The sequence below is a fragment of the Plecotus auritus genome (genome assembly GCF_963455305.1).
Source record: "Plecotus auritus genome assembly, chromosome: 14".
Lineage (NCBI taxonomy): Eukaryota > Metazoa > Chordata > Mammalia > Chiroptera > Vespertilionidae > Plecotus > Plecotus auritus.
Window position 1 is genome coordinate 9,539,600 of NC_137780.1, and position 24,725 is coordinate 9,564,324.

The following is a 24,725-nucleotide window of genomic DNA, read 5'->3' on the forward strand; positions in this document are numbered from 1 at the left end:
CGAAGGAAAGGAGCTCTAAGACAATGACCTTGAGCTTGTAAAATAATGCGATGTTCCACACAGCCCCAGTATATCCCACCTGTCATGGCAGAATGGATTTTACATGCAACAGCTCAATTAATCTCCTGAAGGCACCCACTTTGCATCACCCATGCTTGCTATGACAGCCGGGCCCTGTTCTCCAGCCTCAGTATTTCCAAGTGGGTCTCCCAACACCTCGATTTTTTTTCTCAAAGACCACATGAGCTAAGTGCTTCTGCTGTTTCATGGCTCATCCGGAGCGTAGTCATGCAGGTTCACAGAGCAGGAAAATAACACAAAAGGGCAAACTTTCTCCTCCCAGGAAACGCAAGCAGCTTCCCATCGCTGCCCGATAACTGCCAAACGACACTTGCAATGGTCGCCTTTCAAGCAGCAAATGTCACCTCCCCTGGGAAGTCTCCCATGACCTCTCGAGACCGAAGTGAGCAATTCTTCTTCTGACCTCTCGGACGCCTTCCTTAGAAGCAGCCGCATGGTGTTGGCTTCTTGGTTTTGTTTGTTTGGGTTGGACGCCTGACCTCCTCCCTACATTGCCGGCCCCTGCAAACGGGCCTATGCTATATTCCTCCATCTACTGGCAGATCTCACTGGTCCAGATTGATGAAGGAATGACAGCAGCTTCCCAGGGTAAAGCCTTGATGTTCAAAACTTAAAAATTAGAAAGCAAACTCTGGTCCAACAGAAATGCTTTTGGACTGATAAGAGGCATAGTTTTGCAAATTCCTTGGCTTATGACCTCGTTTCAAAGTTTAGGCAAAGGCACGAGGCACAGCTGGACAACCCTGAGACCCGACCCTCTAAGCCCGACTCTCCGCTCCACACACGCAAAGTAGCCTGTCATTCTCCTAGGCCGGCGCGTGGTCACCTCTCAGTCTAGTGCCACCTGTCTCTGGGCACCGAGTCGACCATGTCTGTGCCTAGGCGTGACAGCAAGAACCAAATCCAACAGCTGTCCTTCCACACTTGTCAGCACAAGACAGGAGACCCGGGAGGCTATTTTCATACAGAAGGATGCAAAGCTAGCTTCCTGCCAGCAAGGAAGGGGGTGGGTTTCCGATAACTCAGGCGTATTCATTAAAAACAATACCCCAAAACATACTCTATGCACAGAAGCCTCTGTAGCCTGCCTCCCAAATTATTTGCTAAAGAAAGAACTCTGGTCAAGTGGGGTCTGTGTGGGATTCACAGTCCAGCTGCCCCTGGAGACGCAGCGGAGAGGAGGATTGTAGTGAGAGAACATCCACTCTGTGCCCAACTTAGCCGCCTCAGGAACCCCTGGGCTCAAACCACCCTTCTCCCACCCTTTTCATCAGAGGAAATTTCCCAGCCTTTACCATGGCCTCCGAGGCCCTACATGAGCTGTCCGTCATGATTTCTCTAATCTCACCTCCCAGGACACGTCTGATAATCCTGGAACGCATCACCAATGGGACCAGCTGTCCCCTCGGCCAGAAATGCTCTTCCCCAGAGAGCTCCGGGCTGTTCTCTGACCTGTCTCTGCTCAAATGCCACCCTCTTGATGACCCTCCCGGTCAGCTTATTTATTTATTTTTAAAGATATATTTTTATTGATTTCAGAGAGAGGAAGGGAAAAGGAGAGAGAGATAGAAACATCAATGATGAGAGAGAATCACTGATCGGCTGCCTCCTGCACACCCCCTACTGGAGATTGGCATGTGCCCTTGACCGGGAATTGAACCGTGACTTCCAGGTTCATAGGTTGACGCTCAACCACTGAGCCATGCCAGCTGGACTCTGCCAGCTTATTTGAAATTGCAACTCACTTCCCCATCCTCACCCCTGCTCTTCTTTTCTCCCCATAACAGTTCTCCAATCCTACCATCCCTCATCTTTCCAGTGAATTGTCTGTCTGCCCCCTCTGGCCTGGGGAGCTCCTCAAGGCAAAGTTCTGGGCTGTTTGATTCACTGATGGTATCGCTAGTGCCCAGGTGGGTGCCTAACACATGGCAGACACACAAGCCATAAATACCCTTCAAAGAACTAACCTGTCATAGGAATGCCTTCTCTTGACCTCTGTCTAAGCACGAGCTCTGCCTACGTTTGACATTGTTCTGAAGACTCTCTGCTCATAGTCAGTGTAGACTGTTTTCATTGAAGACCTGCTGGCTGAGCAGCAGAATTCACACCCTCTGTCATTCTTTTCCTACTTCAGCAGCCACGGGGGCTCCCTAGCAAGACAGGCCACGCAGATGTGGGCATTTCTCTAATCGTTTGATGGCCAGAAACACGCTAGAGCAGGTAGAGAGCAGCTGTTCTGGATGCTTCCACAACAGCCTCAGGGAAACAGGAGAAAAGACCAAATCCTTTAGCGCTAACTTTTCTCCCGAGGAGCCGGTCAGATTTTCACCTGCCCTAAACCTCTGGCGGAGAAACACACCAAAGCGAAAGCTGCAGTGGCTCGATGCTAAGTTTGGCCAAGAGAGTGGAGTTTACATCCCACTGTTGGCTAGAGCCTCGCCCCATGGAATATTCCAGAACAGGATTCGGGCCATGAAGCGGTCAGCAGGGGATAAAACTCTAGCCGTCGGCTTAGACATTATAAAAATAAAATAGATGCACATTACACATTCGTTTTGAAAATCTCCTTCTCACTCCACTGTTGCGCAGGGGAAGGGCCTTGAGTGGGGGAATCCACTCCCGGGCGCAGCTTCCACCCCTCTCTCCCCGTGTGACTGACTGACTTCCTTGCACACGCACCACCATCCCCTCTGGGTGTGGTGCGTGAGATTCACAAGTCTACCTCCACATCTGTATGCATCTGGGGAAATGGACAGTGCGGGGAGAGAGACGTGGTTGGGCTGTGGATTGAGGGCCCCGCACTTGCAGGACCAGCGAGTGGAAGAGGCCCCGTGGGGTCTGAATCCTCTGGGCTGGGACTGCAGTGAACAGACCCACCCAATGAGAGCAGCAACAAACTCCAGTGACACAAGAATGACCCCAAATGCCACTCAAATATGCAGATTGCTGGGCTCTGCCTACCCCAGCCCCACCCCTCTGCAGGTCTGGGAGAAGCCAGGGAATCTGCTTCCAAAGATACCTCAGGAGACACTTTTTATATTATTACTAGAGGCCCAGTACATGAATTCGTGCACGGGTGAGGTCCCGTGGCCTGGCCAGCGATTGGGGCCGTCTCGCCCAGTCCGGGGGGAGGGGCTGCAGGATGTTGGCCAGCCAGGGGGAGGGACCAAGGGAGGTTGGCTGTGGGAGCGCACTGACCACCAGGGGGCAGCTCCTGCATTGAGCATCTGCCCCCTGGTGGTCAGTGCACGTCATAGCTACCAGCTGGTCCTAACGGTCGCTTAGGCTTTTATATATAGGGATTATTTTTTAATCCTCGCCTGAGGACATGCAGGGAGAGGAAGAGAGAGAGAGAGGGAGACACACACAGACATCAACCAGTTACCTTCCATCTGTGCCCCATTCGGGGGTCGGACCTACAACCCAGGTATATGCCCTGACTGGGAATCGAACCTTCAACCTTTTCAGTGCACAGGATGACACTCAACCAGCTGAGCCATCCGGCTGGCTCAGGAGATACTCTGAGAAACACCATCTTTAAATCTTCCCCCAGCTCCTTAAAGCCTCTTGCTCAGTAAACACGTGGAGAAAAAACCCCACCCAAACAGACCTGCAATCGCTTTCACGACTCTTAATCCACTCATTCCGGGACAGACTGTTGCTTATCTTCCTGATTTTTATGTTTTATTAGAAAACCTCTCAGGCCCACTCACCTCATCCTAACCAATAGTTGGGGGGGAGGGGGCGAAGAGGGAGGGGATAATGACATTAACAAGAGCAACAAGCTCTAGCCACCACACGGCCTGTGAGGAGCAAGAACAATTGCATCCACCCAGCTGCCTGGGCTGTGGGCTCCATCCCCAGTAGGGGGCGCGCAGGAGGCAGCTGATCAATGTTTCTATCTCATCATTGATGTTTCTCTCTCTCTCCTTCTGCCTTCCTCTCTGAAATCAATAAAAACAATTAAAAAAAAAAAAAAAAAAAGAACAATCCCATCCTGTGTTGAAGGCTAATGAAGCCTCGGAGCCCCCAGGCCCATCATCACTGGGGCCAGGACAGCCGTGATCAGCCACCCCCAGGTTGGAGCAAGTGAGAAAAGCAAGAGGCGCCCCCGGCCCCGCGCTGCCTCCAGCCGCTCCCAGCGGCTCCTTGGAACGGAGGAGAGGGTCACGCAAGGTGACAGGGATGGCCCTGGAGCTGCCTGGCACGGGCCGGCCTCACGCAGCACGGAGCAACTCACCCTGACCCTGGCCGCCTGCCGCTTGGCATGGGCTCACTTACATTTTTACTCAATTACTATTTCTAAGAACAGAGACAAAAATAAAATAAAATAAAATAAAATAAAATAAAATAAAATAAAATAAAATAAAATAAAATAAAATAAAATAAAATAAAATGCAGGGCCCACCGCTCAGCAGTCTCGCATGGAAGGGCCGAGAGGGGTCTACGGGGTTTTCCCAGTGAGCGAGCAGGGTGCCGTGGGGAGGTGTGTGTGGGGGGGGAGTGGCCGTGGGAGGGGCCTCAGGGTGCAGCCTCCACCTCGCCCCCTGACCCCGCCCTGGGCGGTGCCCCTGATGTCCCCAGGGTGGGTTTCTCCTGTGTTTTCATCAGAGAAAGGGGCAGCTTGCAGCCCTGCGATGACTGAGAGTAATCCCAAGGCAGGCGTGTCTGGGGAGAGAGACCGCACAGAACCCCCGGGGGGCCTCTCCCCGTGTTTCCTACGGGAGGCGGTGAACAGAAAGTGGAGCCAGAGTCCTAGGTAAGACAAGGACAGCACTGAGGGGCAGGATTCCCAAGGGAACGCAAAAGGAAGGCCAACAAATGGGAAGTGTGGGGTGTCAGCAGTGTGGTGGAGAGCAAGGGGCCAGACCTGGACGCGGATTTGGGCTCTGACACCGGCTAGCTCAAGGAGAGGACCAGGCTCTACCTCTCCAAGCCAGTTTCCTGAAAAATGGGCATTGCTACTTGGTCCTTCCAACCGACCGACCAACGCGGGGGGAGGACCAGGCGGCTGTGCCTTAAGGACCAAGGGGTGTTTAACAAACGTTTTTCTTCTCTCATTCTCTCCCCTTTTCTTTTCCAGAAAGCTACTGGGGGCAGGGGGTTCAGACAGTTCACTCCTTAGTTAATAAGACAGTGAAATAAAATACACATTTAAAACTTAACTCACAAAAGAGAACTTTTTATTTTTCACGTGGCAGCTTCTAGCTAGCCACTCTGAGGCATTCTGGGGGAAAAATCCTATCTAATAAAGAGGGAATATGCTAATTAACCATCACTCCGTCACAAAGATGGCTGCACCCACAGCTGAGGCCAAGTTCCCTTAAGGAGCCTTAAAGAGCAATCAGCAGGGACCTCAGGCTACACCCTCCCCCACCCCCATGGGGCTTGATAGGGGACCTCAGGCCATGCCCCCCACCCAGTGGGGCTTGACAGGGGATCTCAGGCCATGTCTCCCACCTGGCGGGGCTTGATGGAGGACCTCAAGGCACACCCCTGCCCAGGTCTGGGCTGGGGGACCTCAGGCCATGCCCCCCGTCCTGGCACCTGGCCAGGGGACCTGAGGCTATGTCCCCTGCCCAGCAGGGCTTGACAAGGGTGGGACTGGCTGGGTCTGGATCTAGCCCAATGGAGGGGTGGGCAGCCAGGTCTGGGTCTCACGCGATTTTGAGGTACATGTGGGTGGGCAGGGACTTGACTCTGGGTCCCGTGGTGCGCCCCAGACTCTGACAGGAGGAAAGTTTTCATATACATTTTACTAATTTTCTTTCATCTCTAATACTTCTATTATAGAGAAAGGGCAAATAGCAATATTAAATTATTTCCTCTAATTAATCCCCTTTTAATGTGCACAAATTTTGTGCACCGGGCCACTAGTAAATGTATAATCTTGGTAGAATCATTTTTGTTTTGTTTTTGAGGTTGTTTTGTTTTGTTTTGTTTTGTTTTGTTTTAGGAAATCCCAACTTAGGCCACCTGTGAATAAGTCACCTTCTTCCTTGATTCTTAAGAAGCAAAGTTAAGCATGATAAATTGCAAAGCAGGTTACGCCAGGGAATCAGACTTCTAGGTGGGTAATAAACACATTTCTTTTGTCCCTATCTGGGACCTTGGCCCACATTTAGAATCCATATAATCCAAACCTTCTCAGAGCCTCAAACATGCAGAGTGAACCGAGGCCAGCATTACTGGTCCACTTCCTCTCGTTCTAAGCATGGGTCAAGGGCACCTCGGGCCACTAAGTTCTTCTGTGTCGGGCAACATCTAAATCCCAGTCTTCGCTGCGGCCTCCGTGCCCCACATAAAGTAGGCACCGGGAAAAAGCCGGCTGAATTGACTCATGCTCCAAATCAGCAAGGAGTGAGACCTCTGGCTTCCGTGACCCCCCACCCCCGGCCTGACAGGTGGCACTGGCTCTGAGGGTTGGGGCTAAGTGGTGGGAGCATGTGGCACGCTCCCAAGTTTTGACCCATGACAACCCATTTCTCATGCAACCCAGAAAGGACAACATAAAGGTCACACACAAGGGCAACAGCATACCTCTCCCACAGGCCTCCCTCCAGAACATCAAAGGAAAGGGAGGAAAAAAAATCTCCTTTGCATTAATTGAGCAACTACTATGTGCCAGGAATAAGGACATAGATATAAAGAAGATACACACACACACACACACACACGCGCGCTAAAGGGGACCCTCAACATTCTGGTCATATGGGTCAGCCCTCCCGAGAGCATCCCTCCATAGGGGTTGGGGGGGGCAGTCAATATTTTGAATCACTCTGTGACCCCCTGGGACACACATCTCATACACCCCACTATCCATCCCATCACATCGGGCAACCACTCCATCATAGGATTTCAAAGCGATTCATGGGTGTTTCTCATAGCAACGGCTAACGGCAACATTCAGGGGCACCTTCGCGACGGATCGGCCACAAGGCTGCATCTCACACTCCACGTGGCCTCTGCCCTTTCCCCACAGGAGACAGACACTAGAGAGAAAGCCGATACGACTACTTGAAAGGAGGTATAAAGCAGAGGAGTGTACTCACCAAGGTACCCACAGAGCACCTGGGACTGCCGGGAGCAAAAGCTGCCCACTGCGCCAGAGGGTGTTGTGACAACTGGGCAGACAGCTAGGAGTTTTAAAAAGCACAGTCATTAGCTACTTGACGGACGAGAAGCCTTGCACAGAGCTATACAAAGACTCAACGTGGGAGAGGGACTCAGTGAACGTTCTGACCGTTTCCCCCGGAAATACAAGGTCCCTGCTACTCTGGGCCGGGGGATGCGACACTGAACACTTACAGGGGGTTCTGGGTTCTGGGCCCAGCTTTTCGGCAGCCCTGACCCGGCAGGCAGACTCCTGAATTCGACGTTCCCTCTAACACGTTCCCATGTTAAAATAACAATGTACAATGTATATACCGAAATGTTAAAATAAATACCGTGACTTCTATTAAAGACGGCTAGGGAAGGCCTTGACCTCCTTTGACGAAAGGCAGACTACCTATTAAGAATAAAAGCCTGTTTTTCATTTGGTTGGCCTAGATTTCGGGTTTCTTAAAACCACCTGTCATCATTTCTCACCCTCACATGAGAACTCCTTCTCCAAAGAGTCAAATAGACATGTGTATATTGGTCTGGGGCTGTAGTTGAAACACTTGGGGCTCCTTGGATGGGATAAAACATATCTTCCATGGTTGTTATTTTATTTTAATATATTTTTATTGATTTCAGAGAGGAAGGGAGAGGGAGAGAGAGATAGAAACATCAATGATGAGAGAGAATCATTGATCGGCTGCCTCCTGCACGCCCCCCATGGGGATCAAGCCCACATCCCGGGCATGTGCCCTGACTGGGAATCGAACTGTGACCCTCTGGTTCGCCATGGTGGTTATTACATCCTGAAATTTGAAACTTTGCTTCCTTTGATGTAGCAGCAACTAGCTCTTGTATATGGCCCACCATATTTTTCTTTAAAAAAAAAAAAAAAAGACACCACAAATGGAAGAGAAGACATTACTAGGGTAGTCAAGTCCATTATAAATACAGGATTTTTGCCTGAGATGAGGTAGATCCTATAAACCTTGGGCCAAGTCGCCTGATTTAGCCAGGCCCCAGGTTCTGTAAAATGACCTGGACGTCTGGGGACCCTTGAGGGTTATTAGAAGATTGAACTGAGAGGATATATTTAAAAGAGACTGAAAAATAAAATGTAGTCAAAGGATGTGATACATGAGTTGCCTAACCTACTGGCTAGATGAAGCCCTGACTGCCTTCCAGGCCCAGCATGACTATACTTCTCCCCTCGCTCCAGGCACAGCCTGGGAGTCCACACCCCTTCCATTCACCTCCTGCACGTCTCCTAGAAATACCTGTCGCGATTCAGACCTGACTTGAGAACTGCTTTTGACAAAAGACAGCGGCGTATGGATTCCTCATTTGTGTTTTTCCCAGATTGGTGCCTCTTATCTCCCGACTTGAAAACTTGTAGGAAAGACTTTTCCATGCCCAGGAAATTACCCTCGCCAGCATGCAGCAAACTCACAAGATCCCCAGCGACCTGTTTGCACACTTGGCGGATCCCACCTCCCAGTGGAGCCCTCTCTAAGGGGACCTGGGACCCTGGATGACCCGCGTGGCCGGGAGGCGCCCACCCCGAGGCCTCTGTAGCGCCCTGCGATCACATGGTCTCGGATGCCCTTGCCAGCTGACATCTGTGCTCATGTTCTCCCCAATAAGCAACCATGCAGTTTATTTTTAGAGCCTTCCCCAAAGTCTCCTGGGGGAGAAAATCCCCGCAGATAACCAGTCCGCAAAGACAGGAAGCTCCGCTGGACACCAAGGCTTTGTCACAAGATTAGCAAGTCAGACAAAGCCTTCTCGCGCCTGCCTGACCTCTGGAAAGAGATGCGGAAAGTTGCCGTCCATGGCAAGCTCAGTTTCACCAGACAGAGGCAGAGGAGGGTGCAGCGTGAGCTTTCTCTTCCCACTGCGGCCCTATGCGTTTCTGGGGGGATTTCACTCCTTTTCCTGGGAAATAGCACCTTCTTCAGGCCAGCGGGGGTTGTGGGACCATTCTATTCATGGGATCAGAATCCCTGGTCCCAGGTCACCCAGGGCAAAGGAGGGCCATGCAGGAACAAGGCAAGCTAACTGGCATCATTGGCCATTTCCAACACGCAGTGCTCACGTATGTACGTTTGGTTTCCTTTCTCTCTGCCATAAAGCTGCCCCATTAAAACATCTCTTTCCTTTTTTTTTTTTTTCTTGTTTGTTTGTTGTTTTTACGCCAGGCCAAAGGATAGGATGTTCTGGGCCTAGTCCAGTGCCTGAGAAGTTAAAACCATGAATTGGATGGAGATATAAATAGTGCGAATGGTGATTATTTAGGTTAAAGAAAGCAATTCTTGGTTTAAAAAAAAAATCCATTTTCAACCATCTGTGTGATTGAAGTGGTCCTGTGGTCTGGATACATTTTTTTCAGGTGAACGAGTCTTTGGGTGGATGGGAAATGCTTTTAAAATGTAAAACCCTCGGGGGAAATCTGAAATGTTAATAGTCTTCGAGAAGAGACACTTTCAAGAAGTATCCGAGCGCTCACTAATTCACAATGGGGCCTGTGGCTCGTAGAAGCCGTGGATAGAAACAGCCCCAGAGTTGAATTTGCAGTGTAACTAGGAACGTGCTGGGGCTCATGCTCGTCTATGGAGGCAAAACTAAGCAAAGGAGTGAACACCAAAATACACAGCGTTTCCACACAGTGAGTCTGGACCACCTGCCCGAGAGTCACCTGGCCTTTGTGTGGAGATGCAGGATTCTAAGGGGTCACAGAGGGGGGAAGGGGACATATGTAATGCTTTCAACTATAAAGCTTAAAAAAAAAAAAAGGTGCAGGTTTCTGGAGCCACCTTAGAACAACTGAATAATTGGATTTGGGGGGAGTGGGGGAGACAGAGGTTGGGAACCTGCATTTTTAAATATATATCCTATCTAAGAAAATAATAATATGCAAATTGACCGTACCTCTGCTACACCCACAAGTCACGCCCACCAGCCAATCAGGAGTGAGTATGCAAATTAACCCAACCAAGATGGCTGCGGCCACGGAGCGAGCAGGAGGCTTGGGTTTCCCCGGCAATGGAGGAAGCCAAGCTTTCCGCCTGTCCTGGCCTGCCTTGGCCTCCGCTTAAGGCTACAAAGTTTCAATTATAGAAGATAAATAAATCCCAGATACCAGGGTCTCCGCTTGGGTTGCCAGGGGGCATGGCTGGCCTGCAAACCACCACAGGCCCCTCACCCAGGCCACCCCAGGCCCCAAGGGAACCCCCACCCTGATCCAGGACACCCTTCAGGGCAAACCAGCTGGCCCCCCACCCATGCACCAGGCCTCTATCCTATCTAACCCTATCTAATAAAAGAATAATATGCAAATTGACCCTCACTCCAACACACAAGATGGCTGCTCCCATGTGGTCAAAGATGATTGCCCCCATGTGGACACAAGATGGCCGCCACAAGATGGCCAGCAGGGGAGGGCAGTTGGGAGGGACCAGGCCTGTAGGGGAGAGCAATTGGGGGGGACCCGGCCTGCAGGGGAGGGCAGTTAGGGGTGACCAGGCCAGCAGGAGAGGGCAGTTAGGGGCAAACAGGCTAGTAGGGGAGCAGTTAGGCATCAATCAGGCTGGCAGGGGAGTGGTTAGAGGGTGATCAGGCTGGCAGGCAGAAGCAGTTAGGGGCAATCAGGAAGGCAGGCAGGCAAGCAGTTGGGAGCCAGCAGTCCTGGATTGTGAGAGGGATGTCCGACTGCCCTTGAGGGGTCCCAGATTGGAGAGGGTGCAGGCTGGGCTGAGGGACACACACACCCCCGTGCACGAATTTCGTGCACCGGGCCTCTAGTATATATATAATTTTATTGATTTCAGAGAGGAAGGGAGAGGGATAGAGAGTTAGAAACATCAATGATGAGAGAGAATCATGGATCAGCTGCCTCCTGCACGCCCCCCACTGGGGATCAAGCCCACAACCTGGGCATGTGCCCTTGACCAGAATCGAACCAAGGACCCTTCAGTTCCCAGGCCGACGCTCCATCCACTGAGCCAAACTGGCCAGGGCTGGGAACCTGCATTTTTAATAAGCAGTACAGGTGATCCCACCTGTTGGTAAAACTCGAGAGCCACTGGCCTTTCATGAGATCTCATTTGACCTCAAAACAACCCAACCAAGTGGACTAAGGGCAAATGATCCCTCACAAGGGTTGCTTGCTCTGAGGAAGGAGGCTTTCTGTGGTGTGGAGGTGTCTGTAAGGAAGAGGTAAAGCCACTCTTGCTCAAACAGAACCTTAAGCAGAATGAAACGTCATAAGAAATGCTCCCAGGCCCTGGCTGGGTAGTGCAGTTGGTTAGAGCGTCATCCCGATGTGCCAGCCAAAGTTGTGGGTTTGATCCCCAGTCAGGACACATACAAGTCAACCAATGGCCCTGGCCGGTTTGGCTCAGTGGATAGAGCGTCGACCTGCGGACTCAAGGGAACCGGGTTCGATTCCTGTCAAGGGCATGTACCTTGATGGTGGACACATCCCCAGTGGGGAGTGTGCAGGAGGCAGCTGATCGATGTTTCTCTCTCATCGATGTTTCTGACTCTCTATCCCTCTCCCTTCCTCTCTGTAAAAAATCAATAAAATATATTTAATTAAAAAAAGAGTCAACCAATGAATGCATCAATAAGTGGAATGACAGCCCTAACTGGTTTGGCTCAGTGGATAGAGTGTCGGCCTGTGGACTGAAGGGTCCCAGGTTCAATTCCGGTCAAGGGCATGTACCTTGGTTGCGGGCACATCCCCAGTAGGAGGTGTGCAGAAGGCAGCTGAATCGGTGTCTCTCTCATCGATGTTTCTAACTCTCTATCCCTCTCCCTTCCTCTCTGTAAAAAATCAATAAAATATATATTTTTTTTAAATAAGTAGAATGACAAATCGCTGTTTCTCTCTCTCTAATCAACACAAACACTTTTTAAAGTGCTCCTAAACTCCATTTCAAAGTCAATTCCTGCCGAAAACCCTCCACACACACCTCTCTCTGGCGATAGAATTCCATGAGTGAGCCCTACCCTTTCCTCTCCACGCTACACCACAATGAAGTTTTACTCCACTTAGAGACGGCCCAGCAAATGGTACTGAGGAAGGGCACACCGCTGATGCCAATGCGCCATGCCTGGGGTCAGCGTGGCTCAAGACCCACCTTCTAGCATCTGAGGACTAAGGAACTCACGAAGTCAGGCACGGTTCTTGGTTATTGTTGGTGATGTTTGCTGACAGCGGAACCTTCTGAAATGTATCTCTCTCCAAGACAAACTAGCCCCAGTCACCTCATGCTCACCAGCCCTGAGGAGGGGAAATGGTGGCCATTCAGGACTTGCTTCACGGAGCTGACCAATGACTTCCATTCACACCCTCAACAACCCAAGGCTTGATCCCATGAGGAGGGACAAATGAATGACAGTGATTCTTCACATCGACATGATTTTTAACAGACATGTCTAAGGGTGACAGTGAGGTTTCCGAGCCTGAGGTGACAGCCAGAAAGCGGCTCTGCTTCTGCCCAGATACTGCCCAAGTCAGCGTTCTGGCATGTTCCATTCGCTGCTTCCCTCTACTCAGTTTCCAATGCCCAGATGCCACGCTGTGCGCCTGCCTGTGGGGACAGAGCTCCAGGGCCAGTCCCCTTACCAAAGCATCCATCGTCGGCAGAGAAATGTCCTGTCTGTGATGCTCTTTCCTCCTTTTAAAGTAGACTCAGAGTAAGACATTCATCTCCCCCCCCCACCCTCCCGCCCCGCAATTTGGCTTTTCTCAGCCCGCAACTGAATTCTAAGGGTTTCTGAAAAAGAAATACAATTTCAATGGTGTTGTCATTTAGATGTCAAAGCAGATGTGAAGCTGAGGTTAAGTCAGTGGACAGGGAAATCAATGACCAGATAATAATAAAAGCCAACGTGGAAAGAATGACAAAGTTATTGCTGTTCCGTGTGGTAGAGAGAGAATGATTGATCCCTAGTGGATTTCGTCTGAGAAGCATTGAGTTAACGATGCTGAAATGAATCCCACGCTGAAAAATTAAGTTATATTTCTCAGGAAAAGAAGTCCTATTTCTGTTTTGCCAACCATAAATTGTGCTCTTAGAATGCATTAAAAATACTGTCTTTATTAGATTTGCAAAGACAGCGGATGTGTGTTCATCTCAGTGTCTTTCTCGATAACAAACTTAGCATTCTTGTCCCCAAGATGAAGTGACAAATATAGATGCTTGTGTGCTTGCGACAGCGACAGCCTGAAGTGCTGGGTGAGCAGTTATGTGGGAGCCGGCTTGTCAGACCAGATGTGACATCTGTCAGGGTGGAATGGGTCCGATGGGGGGGGGAGACCAGGGACAGAGCCAACGTCTATGTCACAGCAGTTTTCTTTGTCTTTCTGAAGACTGGGGCGATGCTACAGATTTCCTGAAACAAATCACATCTCCCCAAAAAAGCAGTCTCCCTGACTTCTCTCAGAACCTCAATGCTCTGCCTCAGCCATAGCCTGCTTCCTGCTGACCTCCATGTGGGCAGCAAGGAAGGCCCCTGGGGAGGGGGCCCCTCCCAGTGAACAGGGACACGCGGGACAAGCTAATGTGAGAGCCAACAGCTGCACCCTGACGACTTCCAGAAGGTTCGGGCCTCGCAACATCCAGAAAGCTTTGTCCGCTGGCCTTACGTTCCTGGCGTCGTTGGGGTTGAAGGAGCGCCTAAGCCCCGCGTTTCTGACCCATCAAAGAGCTCGTGGGAGAGGATGGAGAGGGGTCCTGGTCCAAAAGAACAGTTTCCGCAGCAGCATGGGGCCTGCCGGCCACCTACCATGGCGAGTCCGGGAAACGCAACTCCTCACAACCCAGCGCCTTCATGGTTTCTAAGGCTTCTGCGCTCTTACCTAGGAAGGCTTCGCTTTCACTGCTGAGAGCGCTCGCAAACATGGTGAACGTTCCTAAAACCCGCCGAATTTCTGTAAGAGTGTGGCAAGCATCAACCCCACAAAGGAACACAGTACCAGCAGGGCAAGGATTCTCCGTATGCGCAGGGGCAGCGGCGTTAGGACAGGAAGCAAAGTGGCTATGGTGGGCAGACTAAGCCTATTTTCCGAAAAAAAAAAAGGCTAAAACTACAAAGAAGATTGTGCTGAGGCTTGAACGCGTTGAGCCCAACTGCAGATCTAAGAGAATGCTGGCTATGAAGAGATGCAAGCATTGTGAACTGGGAGGAGGTAAGGAGAGAAAGGGTCGAGTGATCCAGTTCTAGAGCGTCATATTTTGTTTTATTATATGACAATAAAACCTTGATATGTTCACTTCAAAAAAAAAAAAGCTTCATTCTCAAGGGCTTCTTAGATGTCTCGCTAGCCCTGCCAGTCCCTATTTCCAGCCCCTTAGGTGGCAAAGGTCACCTAAGAAACAATACAACTGTGCAAAGGAAACAGATGCATTGAGTGGAACCTATAAGATGAAGGTCCCGAGACATCCCAGGCTAGTGGGAGTGGCTTCTAGAACATCCATTTTTTATAACGTTTTAGTATGTCGGAAATATCTCTCTTCCCATCGCACAGTCAATGGCACATTAGAAGGAATTGTCCGTGATGTTTCCTTCTTAGTGGCACATACAATAATGGTGCCCCTTAAAGCCCATGGTGTCTGAGATGCAACGAGTGATGGCTGCCGTGCAATGTAGGCCTACCAGGGCCAGACACAGAGCCAGGTGCTCTCCGCACCGGTCCTCCTCCGTCTCTGGCAGCCCTAGGCCAGCCTCTTCTTCGTGGTCCAAGGTGAAGAAACTGAGCCTGGCCCAGGGAAGCTGACCGCCATCGATGCAGATATTCCAGAGGAGTGAATACCAAGAAGCGTTCAGCGATGGTGGGGAAGAGGTCAAGGGGGTGTTTCACGCAACAGTGGGGCCACCCAGCCGACCCAGGAAGCAAGGTGGTGGCCATACCCCAATACAGTCACCACCCACTTCCGGATGAGAGAGGCCAGAAGAGAAACAAAGTCAAAGGCAACAACAAACAAACAACACCCCGTTTGTGGCTGTCGCCTGATCGGAACTTCCCCGATTTCTCCCAAACACAGACAGAAGTGAGCTTCGCAGTCTAAACAAACCCATCAAAGAATCCCTCGTCTGTGATTCAACTGAAAACGCCCCGAGAACATGGGATTCCTAGGTTTAAAAAAAAAAAAAAAATGATCCGGGTTTAAAGAATATTGGAAAAGAAACGCACACCATATGGCTTCAAAATGACAATGGAAACATTTGTTTATCTCTGGCCAGAGGCACATTTCGTCAAGCTGCTCTGAATCGGAGGAACGGAACCCACCCTCCCTCCGGCTGAAGGGCTGCCTAAGGAGAGCGAGCACATCTGGCGAGTCCGCGCCCTCTCCAGCATCCCTCAGCACCGGAAATGCTGCATCAAGACAGATGCAGGGGCTGCTTCCAGCCTCTTCCACGCAGCGCCTTGGCTGGCCGTTCACCTTCCTACTAAACCTACAAGGGGAGTGGAGGGGGTGGCAGGAGGGGTGGGGGGTGCTGACCAGAGTCCCAACTCCATGGTTGGCCTGCACATCTCTCCCGGGGCCAGGTTCCTCCATGAACCTTCCAAGAATGCAGCCTGGCCCTAGCCAGTTTGGCTCAGTGGAGAGAGCATCGGCCTGCAGACGGAAGGTTCCCGGATTCGATTCCCGTCAAGGGCACATGCCCGGGTTGTGGGCTCGATTCCCACTAGGGGGCGTGCAGAAGGCAGGTGATCAATGATTCTGTCTCCATGGATGTTTCTATCTCTCCCTCTCCCTTCCTCTCTGAAACCAATAAAAAAAATATTTTAAAATAAATAAATAATAAAAATGCAGCCTGAAGCGTGTTGTCATCTCTGGGCAAAGGCCTGGGAGTCAGCGACCTCCTCGGTTCTAACCCAGATCTGATGGTGGATGGACACTGAGTCACTAGCCCTCTTTCCCCATCTCCGCTTCCTCTAGGAAAGCCCATCTGTCATTCCTTGGTATCTTTATAGGGAAGATGCTGCTATCAGCTTACATCAGCGCTTTTGCACCAGACAGAAGCCATCCTTCAAAAGGTGCAGCTCCGGCAGTCGCCCCCAGAGGTCGCTGTGGAGACACAGGGCTGGGAGTCCCTCTGGGAGGTCAAGGGGTCCCCACCTGGCCCCTCTGGCTCCAAAGCCCAGCCTCCCTGGTGGTGAGGAGGCTGGCCTCACTTGGCAGCAAAGACCGGCCCCGTGGCTTCAGTTATAAACAGTATATTTCTTTGAGGGCTTTTTCTAGTCCTTGAAAAGTCAAAGAAAAAACAGAGAGGAAATCCTGACAGAGTATGTGGCCTAAGTTAAACGTAACCACAACTAGGCACTAGAGTTAGTACAAGCGATGATGCAATAACAATGAAGGAATTAAAGTGGGTCTGTTGTTTATTAATAACTCAGCCATTGTGGAAGTCAAAGGGTTCAAGTCTGCCTTTGATCTCTCTCTCTCTCTCTCTCTCCTTCCCTCTCTCTTTCTCTCTCTGTTTCTCTTGCACATCCACACACACAGAATCTTAAAAAATAAAATCCCCGAACATCAAGCAAAAATACTACTATGTTCCAGCAACTGCTAATATTTTCCTTCCCTGGGCAGCTGGCCCGTAGTCCAGCAACTTGTGCACAGAAAGCCCTGTCCCTGAACAGAACCATAAGCCGCCCTTCCCCAGAACACAGCGCTTTAGGGGTTATTCCTTCTACGATCCACGAGTTCCCTTGGAAAATGACAGGGGAAATAGAAAAGGACATTGTTTGGCATCAGATGTTTAACATTCATGTGAAAACAATGACCGAAGAAACCTCGCTGTGATGTTTCGGGCTGTATATTTTAGTGTATCTCATTCAATAGGATTGAATAAACCAACACGATTATTTATTTTCTTCGGCTGCCTGGCTTGGAGAATCCACTCTTCATTAACATGCACTGTTTATTTTCCTTGCAAGGGGAATCCAAGATAATTTCTCACTTCTCTTTGCCCTGACTGATATCACTTGCTGACCCAAGTTACTGAGGGGTGGGGCCACGCCAGTCCGCAGGCACAATGAATGGGAAGTTCAGATGTCTAACTTAGGTGTTTATTACCATCGTAATAAAGCACAGACTATACCAAATGGTTCGATTGCATGCTCCTATTTAATTAAGGTAACTTTCTGGTTATCTTTCTATTCAATGCTCTCATTTTAATGTCCTTTCGATTATAAAGGTATTTTATTTTTTCAGGTGATTATTTTTAACATAGGACTACTAGCAGAATTCAGGAACCCCAGTAAATATCAGGGGAATCAGGGCTTCTCAATGTTGGCATGCCTGACTCTTGGGGCTGGATAATTCTTTGATACATGGGACGGGCTCAGCTCTGGGTGTTCTAGGATGCTTAGCCAAATCCCCAGCCTGGCCCACTAAATGCCCATAGCACCCCTCCACTCCCAGTGAGGACAATCAAAAATGTCAGATGTATCCTGGGTGGGGCCGGTGTATGTGTGTGTGTGTGTGTGTGTGTGTGTGTGTGTGTAAGTGTAATCACCACAGTTAGAATCACAAGTGCCTGATGAGTTAGAATGAAAGAGGGAGAGGAAAGAGAGAAAATGAAACATTTTGTCTCTTCCTTTTTAGGTTTGTCCAAGCCTCTCCAGATTTTAAACTGTCCATCATTTGACACCTCCTCTGGTTAAGGATGTTACTCTCGCTAAATCTCTAAAGACTTGTGCAGGGTCTTTTGAATAGATGTGTCTTGAACTTCAAGTGGATTGTCAAAAGGACCCAGAAATCCACCAATTCCCACTGGGTAAACGATCGGTAAACCTAAGCCTAACTCCACTTTGAGCCTTAAACTAACAGCATGTGAGAAGATCAATATGAATAAATTCAAAACGAATCAGACCCCTTCTTTAACTGTTGACACAGTATTATTTATATCCCCTAAATACCTTTCTTGACTAAAATTCACCCGAGAAAATTGGCAACTGGCCAGTTCTATTCATATTTACTGTATTTATATAGCACGCCGGGCCAAGGATAATATTTAAGACAGAATATGCCTGGAGGCATATACAATATCTCTCATATTTTTACTTTGAAATGTCCACGTTGCTAAAAATATTGAGCCTGAACCGTATAAAATGCGCCGCGAAGGGTGATCAGCGATCCGAAATGATATATGGCTCGTTGAGTATAATTAGAGCATATTTGTAATATTTGAGCCGGAGTCACTCCCTGAACGCTAATAAGGGGGGTAAAAAAAAAATGAACCAGTGATCTTTCCCATGCCTTGGGCTCTGAGGCTCGTGACCCTCACGGATGTCATGGCAAGCTACGACAGGCACACTCCCTCCCGCAGCCACCGAGCAAGTCCTAAAGGGGGAACGTTGGTAAGAAAGCCAAGGCTGTACTTTCAATTTGCTGTTTCAAAATATGGTGGAGTGCTTTTCTCTTTTCTCCCCCCCCCCCTTTTTTTGGAAGGGTGTACTCTATTCCAGTATAACTCGAAAGTGCTGGAAAATCAGTTAACCTACTTTCTGTGAAATGGTCCACAGTCCTTACACAGGAGGACGCAGCCTGCTATGCTTCTCTGCCCCGAAACGTGCTTTCAACAGACAGGCTTTAAGAAGCCTGTATTTTGGTATGAAAAATCGACGGTATGTTTTGAAAATGCTGGACCTCGGAGAGGTTTTCCTATCTTTGGTGGCTCCACGTGGGGTGGGGAAGAGTTTCCACTTGCTGATCTTAGCTGCCCTATCTGGAATCCTGACACTGTGAGAACTTCTCCACGTTGCGGATGGCCATGACCCGGGGCGGATCACCTCAGCCCTCTGGACTGAGAGACGCTGGAGAGAACAGAGAATGAACGCCCTCGTGGGTGACCTGCTCTCTCCACACCTCTCTCCTGATGGATTCAACCTCCTCTGTGAAAAGCGCTGGCGATGCATCCGAGATTTTGCAGATAAACACACTACTGGGATGACATATTCAGGTGCTACATCAACACACTGGCCCGTCTGCCCAAACAGCCCTGGAAACCATACACGTGCAGGAGAAAGCAAACTGACTCAGCCCCGGGTTCAGTCTCAATGGCTCTGGATTAATGACAATGAACCTTCTTGCCTAATATCTCCTTGGCTCCACCCCAGACCCAGAGCTTCGCTTCCCGCAGGGAATAACCAGGGTGGAGTGTATTTATCACCATCATCACAATAATAATACCCTCCCGCCTGCCAGGATCCCCTGCAGGAGAAGATGTAGCAAAAGAAAGGTCGCCCAGGAAGACTGGGGTTAGTTCCACGGGCTCACATTTTGAGACCCGTCAAGTAGGAGACAGGGTGAGTCAGAGCTGCGACTTGTCAAACGAAAAAGAAGTATTAAAAAAGAAAAGGTCCACCCTATAACTAGAACCTCTGTGATCAAACGGATCAAGAGGGCCATATCATCTGTTGAGGAAAGACACAGAGATTCCTTGAAGGCAGCCAGCCAGTATATAGGGCATGGAAAGGGGTGGAGAGAAATGGGCAACCAATGAAAAGTTTACAACTTGGGGTTTGGACTACGCAAATATCGAAGCCTTTTTTTCTTTCTTTTTCTTTTTCTTCTTCCTGGTATTTAACCCTCTCAGGTATCACTTCTTTTTTCTTTTCTTTGCAGAATTGGAACTAATTCTAAGCAGACTGTCCTTTTCTCTACCCCTCTACCCCCACCCCAAGGAACTCCCCAATAAATCATTCGGCTCCCATTGCTACTGTATGCCAGCTGGCTTGGAGGACGCTGCCCTCAGAGAAACAGGTTTACAAGAAACAAATGGGCTGCCTTCTCTCTCTGAGGCTCTCAGGAGGGCGGCCCAAGTCCCCGCAGGAGCTCAGGGCTCCCGAGGGATAAAGATAAACGCATAAGAAAGACGATTTTGCTACACCGCGAGCTTCAGGAGGCAGGGTTGAGTAGATTCTGGAAAATAACGTGAAAGTCAACCTCCTTTCCGCACCAAGTCAGACACCAAGCTGCCCTCGCCACCGTTCCAGGTGACTTCAAAGAGGGGGGGGGGAAGGGGGGCTGGGCACAAGCCGGCCTTTGGGAATGTAAACACCTGGCAGTGGCCACAGGCTCCAGAACCGGGGGTGGGTTCGGAGGGTAGGTGTTTTGGGAGGGTTTCACCAAATCGGGTTTGTCTTGGCGTTGGGAGCAGGGGACAATAGGGAAGCTTGGGGGAGCCCGTTGGATAGGTCGGCGCGGCGAGGGGCGCCTTCCCTTCCGGAGAGGCTAGCTCCGAGCCACTTTTTTTTAACTCTTCCTGCACCAGCTGGGCCGGCTCCACGGCCGTCGGGGCCCAGGAAAGAAACCCACCAGGATTCCCCTGCTGACCTCGGCCCCCGGGAGCGCCTCTCGGGGGACGGGGGAGCCAACTCCTAGCTGGTGGCCCAGCCAAGAATCTCAGGGGCGAGAAAAAGAGAAGAACGCCTTAGAGAGGAGGAGGGCTCTGGGGGGGGGTGAGGGGTGGGGGAGAGAAATGAAGAAAATACAGCGGAAAGGCAACGTTTTCCAGCCTAAGGTTCTTACGCCCAGGAGTGGAAGGGGCGTGAGTGGGGACGAGGGGCTGGGGACCGAAAGACGGAGCGGGGACGCGGACGGGGAAGGGCGATCCCTGGCGTGGTGGCCCCGTTTGGGGAGCCTCGGGCAGCGCTAAGCCTCGGAGGATGGAAACAAACAAACAAAAAACAAAACAACGAAACAGAGCGGTACTTACTTTCCGAGGGGAAGAAGGGCGGCATGTCGATCTTGTAAACCTCCTTGGCGTAATACTCCTCGTCGCTCCGCTCCCGCTCGCAGGCGGCCGCCCTGCGGCTGGCCTTCTCCTGGAGCAAGTCCCTGGTGCTGTTGTAGATGGAAATGACCTCCGGGGGCACGTCCTCGGGCTCGGGGTAGTCTTCTGGGGGGCTGGTGAGCTTCAGCTTGCTGAGGATCTGCCCGCGGATCGCCTCGATCCTCTTGCGCATGAACTGGTCCATGTCGAGGGTGCTGCACGTCGACAGGCTGAGCGCCGCGGGCACCCAGTGCAGCAGCAGGAACGCGCGCAGCACACAGTAGTGCATTTTTTTTTAAAGGTGGAAAAAGTCTTTTTTTTTTCTTAAAAAAAAAGTTTTAAAAAATGGTACCAAAAAAATAATAATAATAGAGGAACAAGAAAGAACTTGAAAAGAAACCAACCAATCTGAAAATACAGGTCAGGTAGATTTTTTTTTTAATGCGAAACTTCTGCAAACAATCGAGTCACTGTCCAATAGAGAGAGAGAAAGAGAGAGAGAGAGAGAGAGAGAGAGAGAGGAAAAAAAGGTATCTTGCTCGAGAATTCCTTTCCGAAGAAAAGGCCAGTCGTTCCCAAAGTGGAAATAGTAATATGCGATGGGCAAAGGGAACCCTCACTTGGGGGGAGTGGAGTTAGAAAAAGTTTCCTTGGAGCGACGAGATGGGGGGAAGAGAGGCGAGTGGCTATTAGGCAGAAGTGAGTGTAGGAGGAGGACACGGAGTTCAGTGTGTCAGTTTCGGGTGCGGAGTGGCGGATCTGAACTCGGCTCCTGCGGCCAAGAGGGAAGAGATGAAAAGGTCCCGGCTGGCAGCTGCGGGCGGGCGGGCAGGCGGGCGGGGCGCCGGGAGCGCAGCGGGGTCCGTGCGGCGCTAATTGATATGTTTAACGCAGGAGAGGCTCGGCCCCTGGGTCCACTGCGGCGCTAGGAGCAGGAGCAGGCAGCTCGGAGCGGAGGAGCGCACACGTGTGTGCGTGTGAGTGTGTGTGCGTGTGAGTGTGTGTGTGTCTGTGCGCGTGTGCGCGCGCGGGGGCCGAGCCTGGAGCCTGGCGCGCCGCGGGGAGGCGGCCGCGCTGCGCTTGGAGCTCGGGACGCGCTCGGATCCGGCGGCGGCCGCAGCGGCTGCCGAAGCGGCGAGGACCCTGCTCCCCGAGCCGCGCGCGGGGGCCTCCACCCCGGCTGGAGCGCGCCGACCCGCCCGGTTACTCCACGTTGCTGCCGCCGCCGCCGCCGCCGCCGCTGGCAGGCGCGTCCAGCCTCCAGCGCCCTCCTTCTCCTGCTCCTCCTTCTGCGCTCGCTCCAAACGCCAACCAGGCAGCAGACGACCGGCCGGCGGCAGCCTCCGTGGCTCCCAGCCCCTGGGCCCGCTGGCGGGGCAGTTTTATTCCTAAGGGGGTTGCGCAGGGCTGCCCTGGGACGCCCACCCTTTCCCGCCTCTCCTGGCGTCTCTGCCACTCGGGCTTTCTCGCTTAGGGGAGGTGGGCACTTGGCACTCTGTAGTCCACCCTCCGCCTTTCTGCTCTCTGCATCCAGGCAGCCCCTCGGCCGGATCCCGAATGGCTGCCTAGACCGTTATACTAGGCTCTCCATCCCTTTCCTCCTCCACTTGCTCCCCTTCTCTCTCTCTCTCTCTCTCTCTCTCTCTCTCTCTCTCTCTCTCTCTCTCTCTCTCTCTCTCTCTCTCTCTCTCTCTCTCTCTCTCTCAGCTTCTGGAGCTCCTCTCCAAGCGAACCGTCTGCTGCCAGCAGATAACATCACGGTCTTGCCTGGGAGCAGAGATTTATAAGTTCCCTCTGCACCACGTGTTTGCCTTCAACAAAGTGACGTGCTAGGATTACAGTCAGAAGTCCTCTCCTCACTGAGACCTGAGCTCGCCCTGAGCGGCTGAGGGGTGGGTGTGTGCGCGCGGGGAGGGGAGGGCGAGAGGGAGGAAGGGGGAGTGTGCGCCCTGACAACCGTGATTTACGGTATTGACTTGATAGAGTCACTTTGGACTGGGCTGCTGAAGGACGCGCTAGCAAGCCTCCCCGTTCTGAGTGAGTGGGGCTCCCTCACAGCCTCCCAAATGGAATCACTTGCTCCAGCGTGGAAGGCTTCCCTCCTGCAGTGTGTACACACACACACACACACACACGCACGCGCGCGCGCACACACACACACACACACACACACACACACACGCATTGCTTTACCCTGGGCCAGGCCAGCCCCTGAGACATGCCTTTCCATCAAAAAGTCACCTCCTACTTTATTTATTTATTTATTTATTTATTTATTTATTTATTTATTTATTTATTTATTAGTGGAATCAGTTTCTGCTGTTCCCTGATACTATTTTATTTTTTAAAATATGTTTTTATTGATGTCAGAGAGGAAGGGAGAGGGAGAAACATCCATGATGAGAGAGAAACATGGATCGGCTGCCTCGTGCACGCCCCCTCCTGGGGATGGAGCCCACAACCTGGGCATGTGTTCTGACCAGGAATTGAACCATGACCTTCTGGTTCCTACCTAACACGATTCTAATGCACATATCCTAAAGCACCATTATTATAGTTTGTTACCGTCTAGCTAGCCCTCCATGGGACTGGGAACTGCTGGGAACAGACCGCCATCTTTCTTTTTTTTTTTTTTTAATCTAAAGAATGAAGCATATTTGTTCATTTCATTGTTGGAATGAATGGCTCTCCCTTTAAGTTGCTGCCTAAGCCACTTCCTGACAGGGCTTTCTCTTCATCGTCTTCTCCAGCTAGACATTCACATCCAGGACGCTGAACATGGCCTGTGTCTGCCGTTGTACATTACACTCACTTGACGTTTTCTCGTTCAGTGCAGCCCCAGTGAGAGAACTCAAGGAGCGCTCTTGCCACTGTTTGCCTTTCCCTCTCTTTTATTTCACCTTTCGTTGCTCCAGGTCAACATTTGCATTCCGGCACAACTGAGGCCATACGGCCTAGACGGGTGATGTACACTGGAAACCCTGTTGCGTGTTCCCCCAAACTCAATGCCTCTGTATTATTCCCTGGGTCGGTGTTCCTTTTATTCTAGGAAGGCGACAAGGAACTGTCTCTAGCTTCTGAAACTGACACTTTACCTGTCTAGGGGGCCTGTATTACAGGAAACGGACGGCTGAATAGATGTAATAACAATAGCTAACATTTTAGTAAGATAGATAGATGTATATGGACATTTAATCTGCACAACAACCCCAAAGGACATATTATTATTATCGTCATAATATTAATAATATCATATTATTATTACCTAGTTCAAGGCCATCGTAAGTGGCAGAGCTGGAGTCTGCAGAGAGCATTCGTTGTCTATGTCGGTACCCACTAGTAACTTCCAAGACCTACCCGAATAACTCTTATAAACGTGGATTTTATGGTGATGCACGTTTGGGAGATACTGGGTACTCTATTACAGACTCACAATCACCATCATTATGTTAAAGGCTCTGAGAAATTTACACATTCAACTCTTTTAACCCAGCATGTTCCAAACCCCCTTGAACATGAAAATTCCCCCGCCCCCCATTAATACACATTGGAAAACTTTGGAATAAAGGAATTGTTTCATCCCACTTCTGAATAATTCTGAAAATTACATATAAATCAGCATCAGCAGGTGCCTTTCCTTTTTTTTAAAAAAAATATATATTTTTAAATATATTTTTTATTAATTTCAGAGAGGAAGGGAGAGGGAGAAAGAGATAGAAACATCAACGATGAGAGGGAATCATTGATTGGCT

General features: G+C 50.5%; 1 protein-coding gene and 1 long non-coding RNA gene across 3 annotated transcripts in view; one reads left to right on the forward strand and one right to left on the reverse strand.

Annotated features, from left to right (window-relative positions):
- Positions 1–21,946, reverse strand: part of TGFB2 (transforming growth factor beta 2) — a 60,115-nt gene extending 38,169 nt beyond the window's left edge. Inside the window, exons 1-2 of one of the 2 annotated variants that reach the window (XM_080651162.1) lie at positions 20,917–21,386; positions 7,134–7,217 (exon numbers count right to left, since the gene is read on the reverse strand). In XM_080651162.1, coding sequence (XP_080507288.1) covers positions 7,134–7,217; positions 20,917–21,262 — 430 coding nt within the window. In that variant the 5' untranslated portion in view covers positions 21,263–21,386. Of the gene's footprint in view, positions 1–7,133; positions 7,218–20,916 lie in introns of both variants that reach the window. The other variant, XM_080651163.1, reaches the window with a different exon arrangement.
- Positions 1–24,725, forward strand: part of LOC308238810 — a 428,511-nt gene that overhangs the window by 395,088 nt on the left and 8,698 nt on the right. The window lies entirely within an intron of this gene.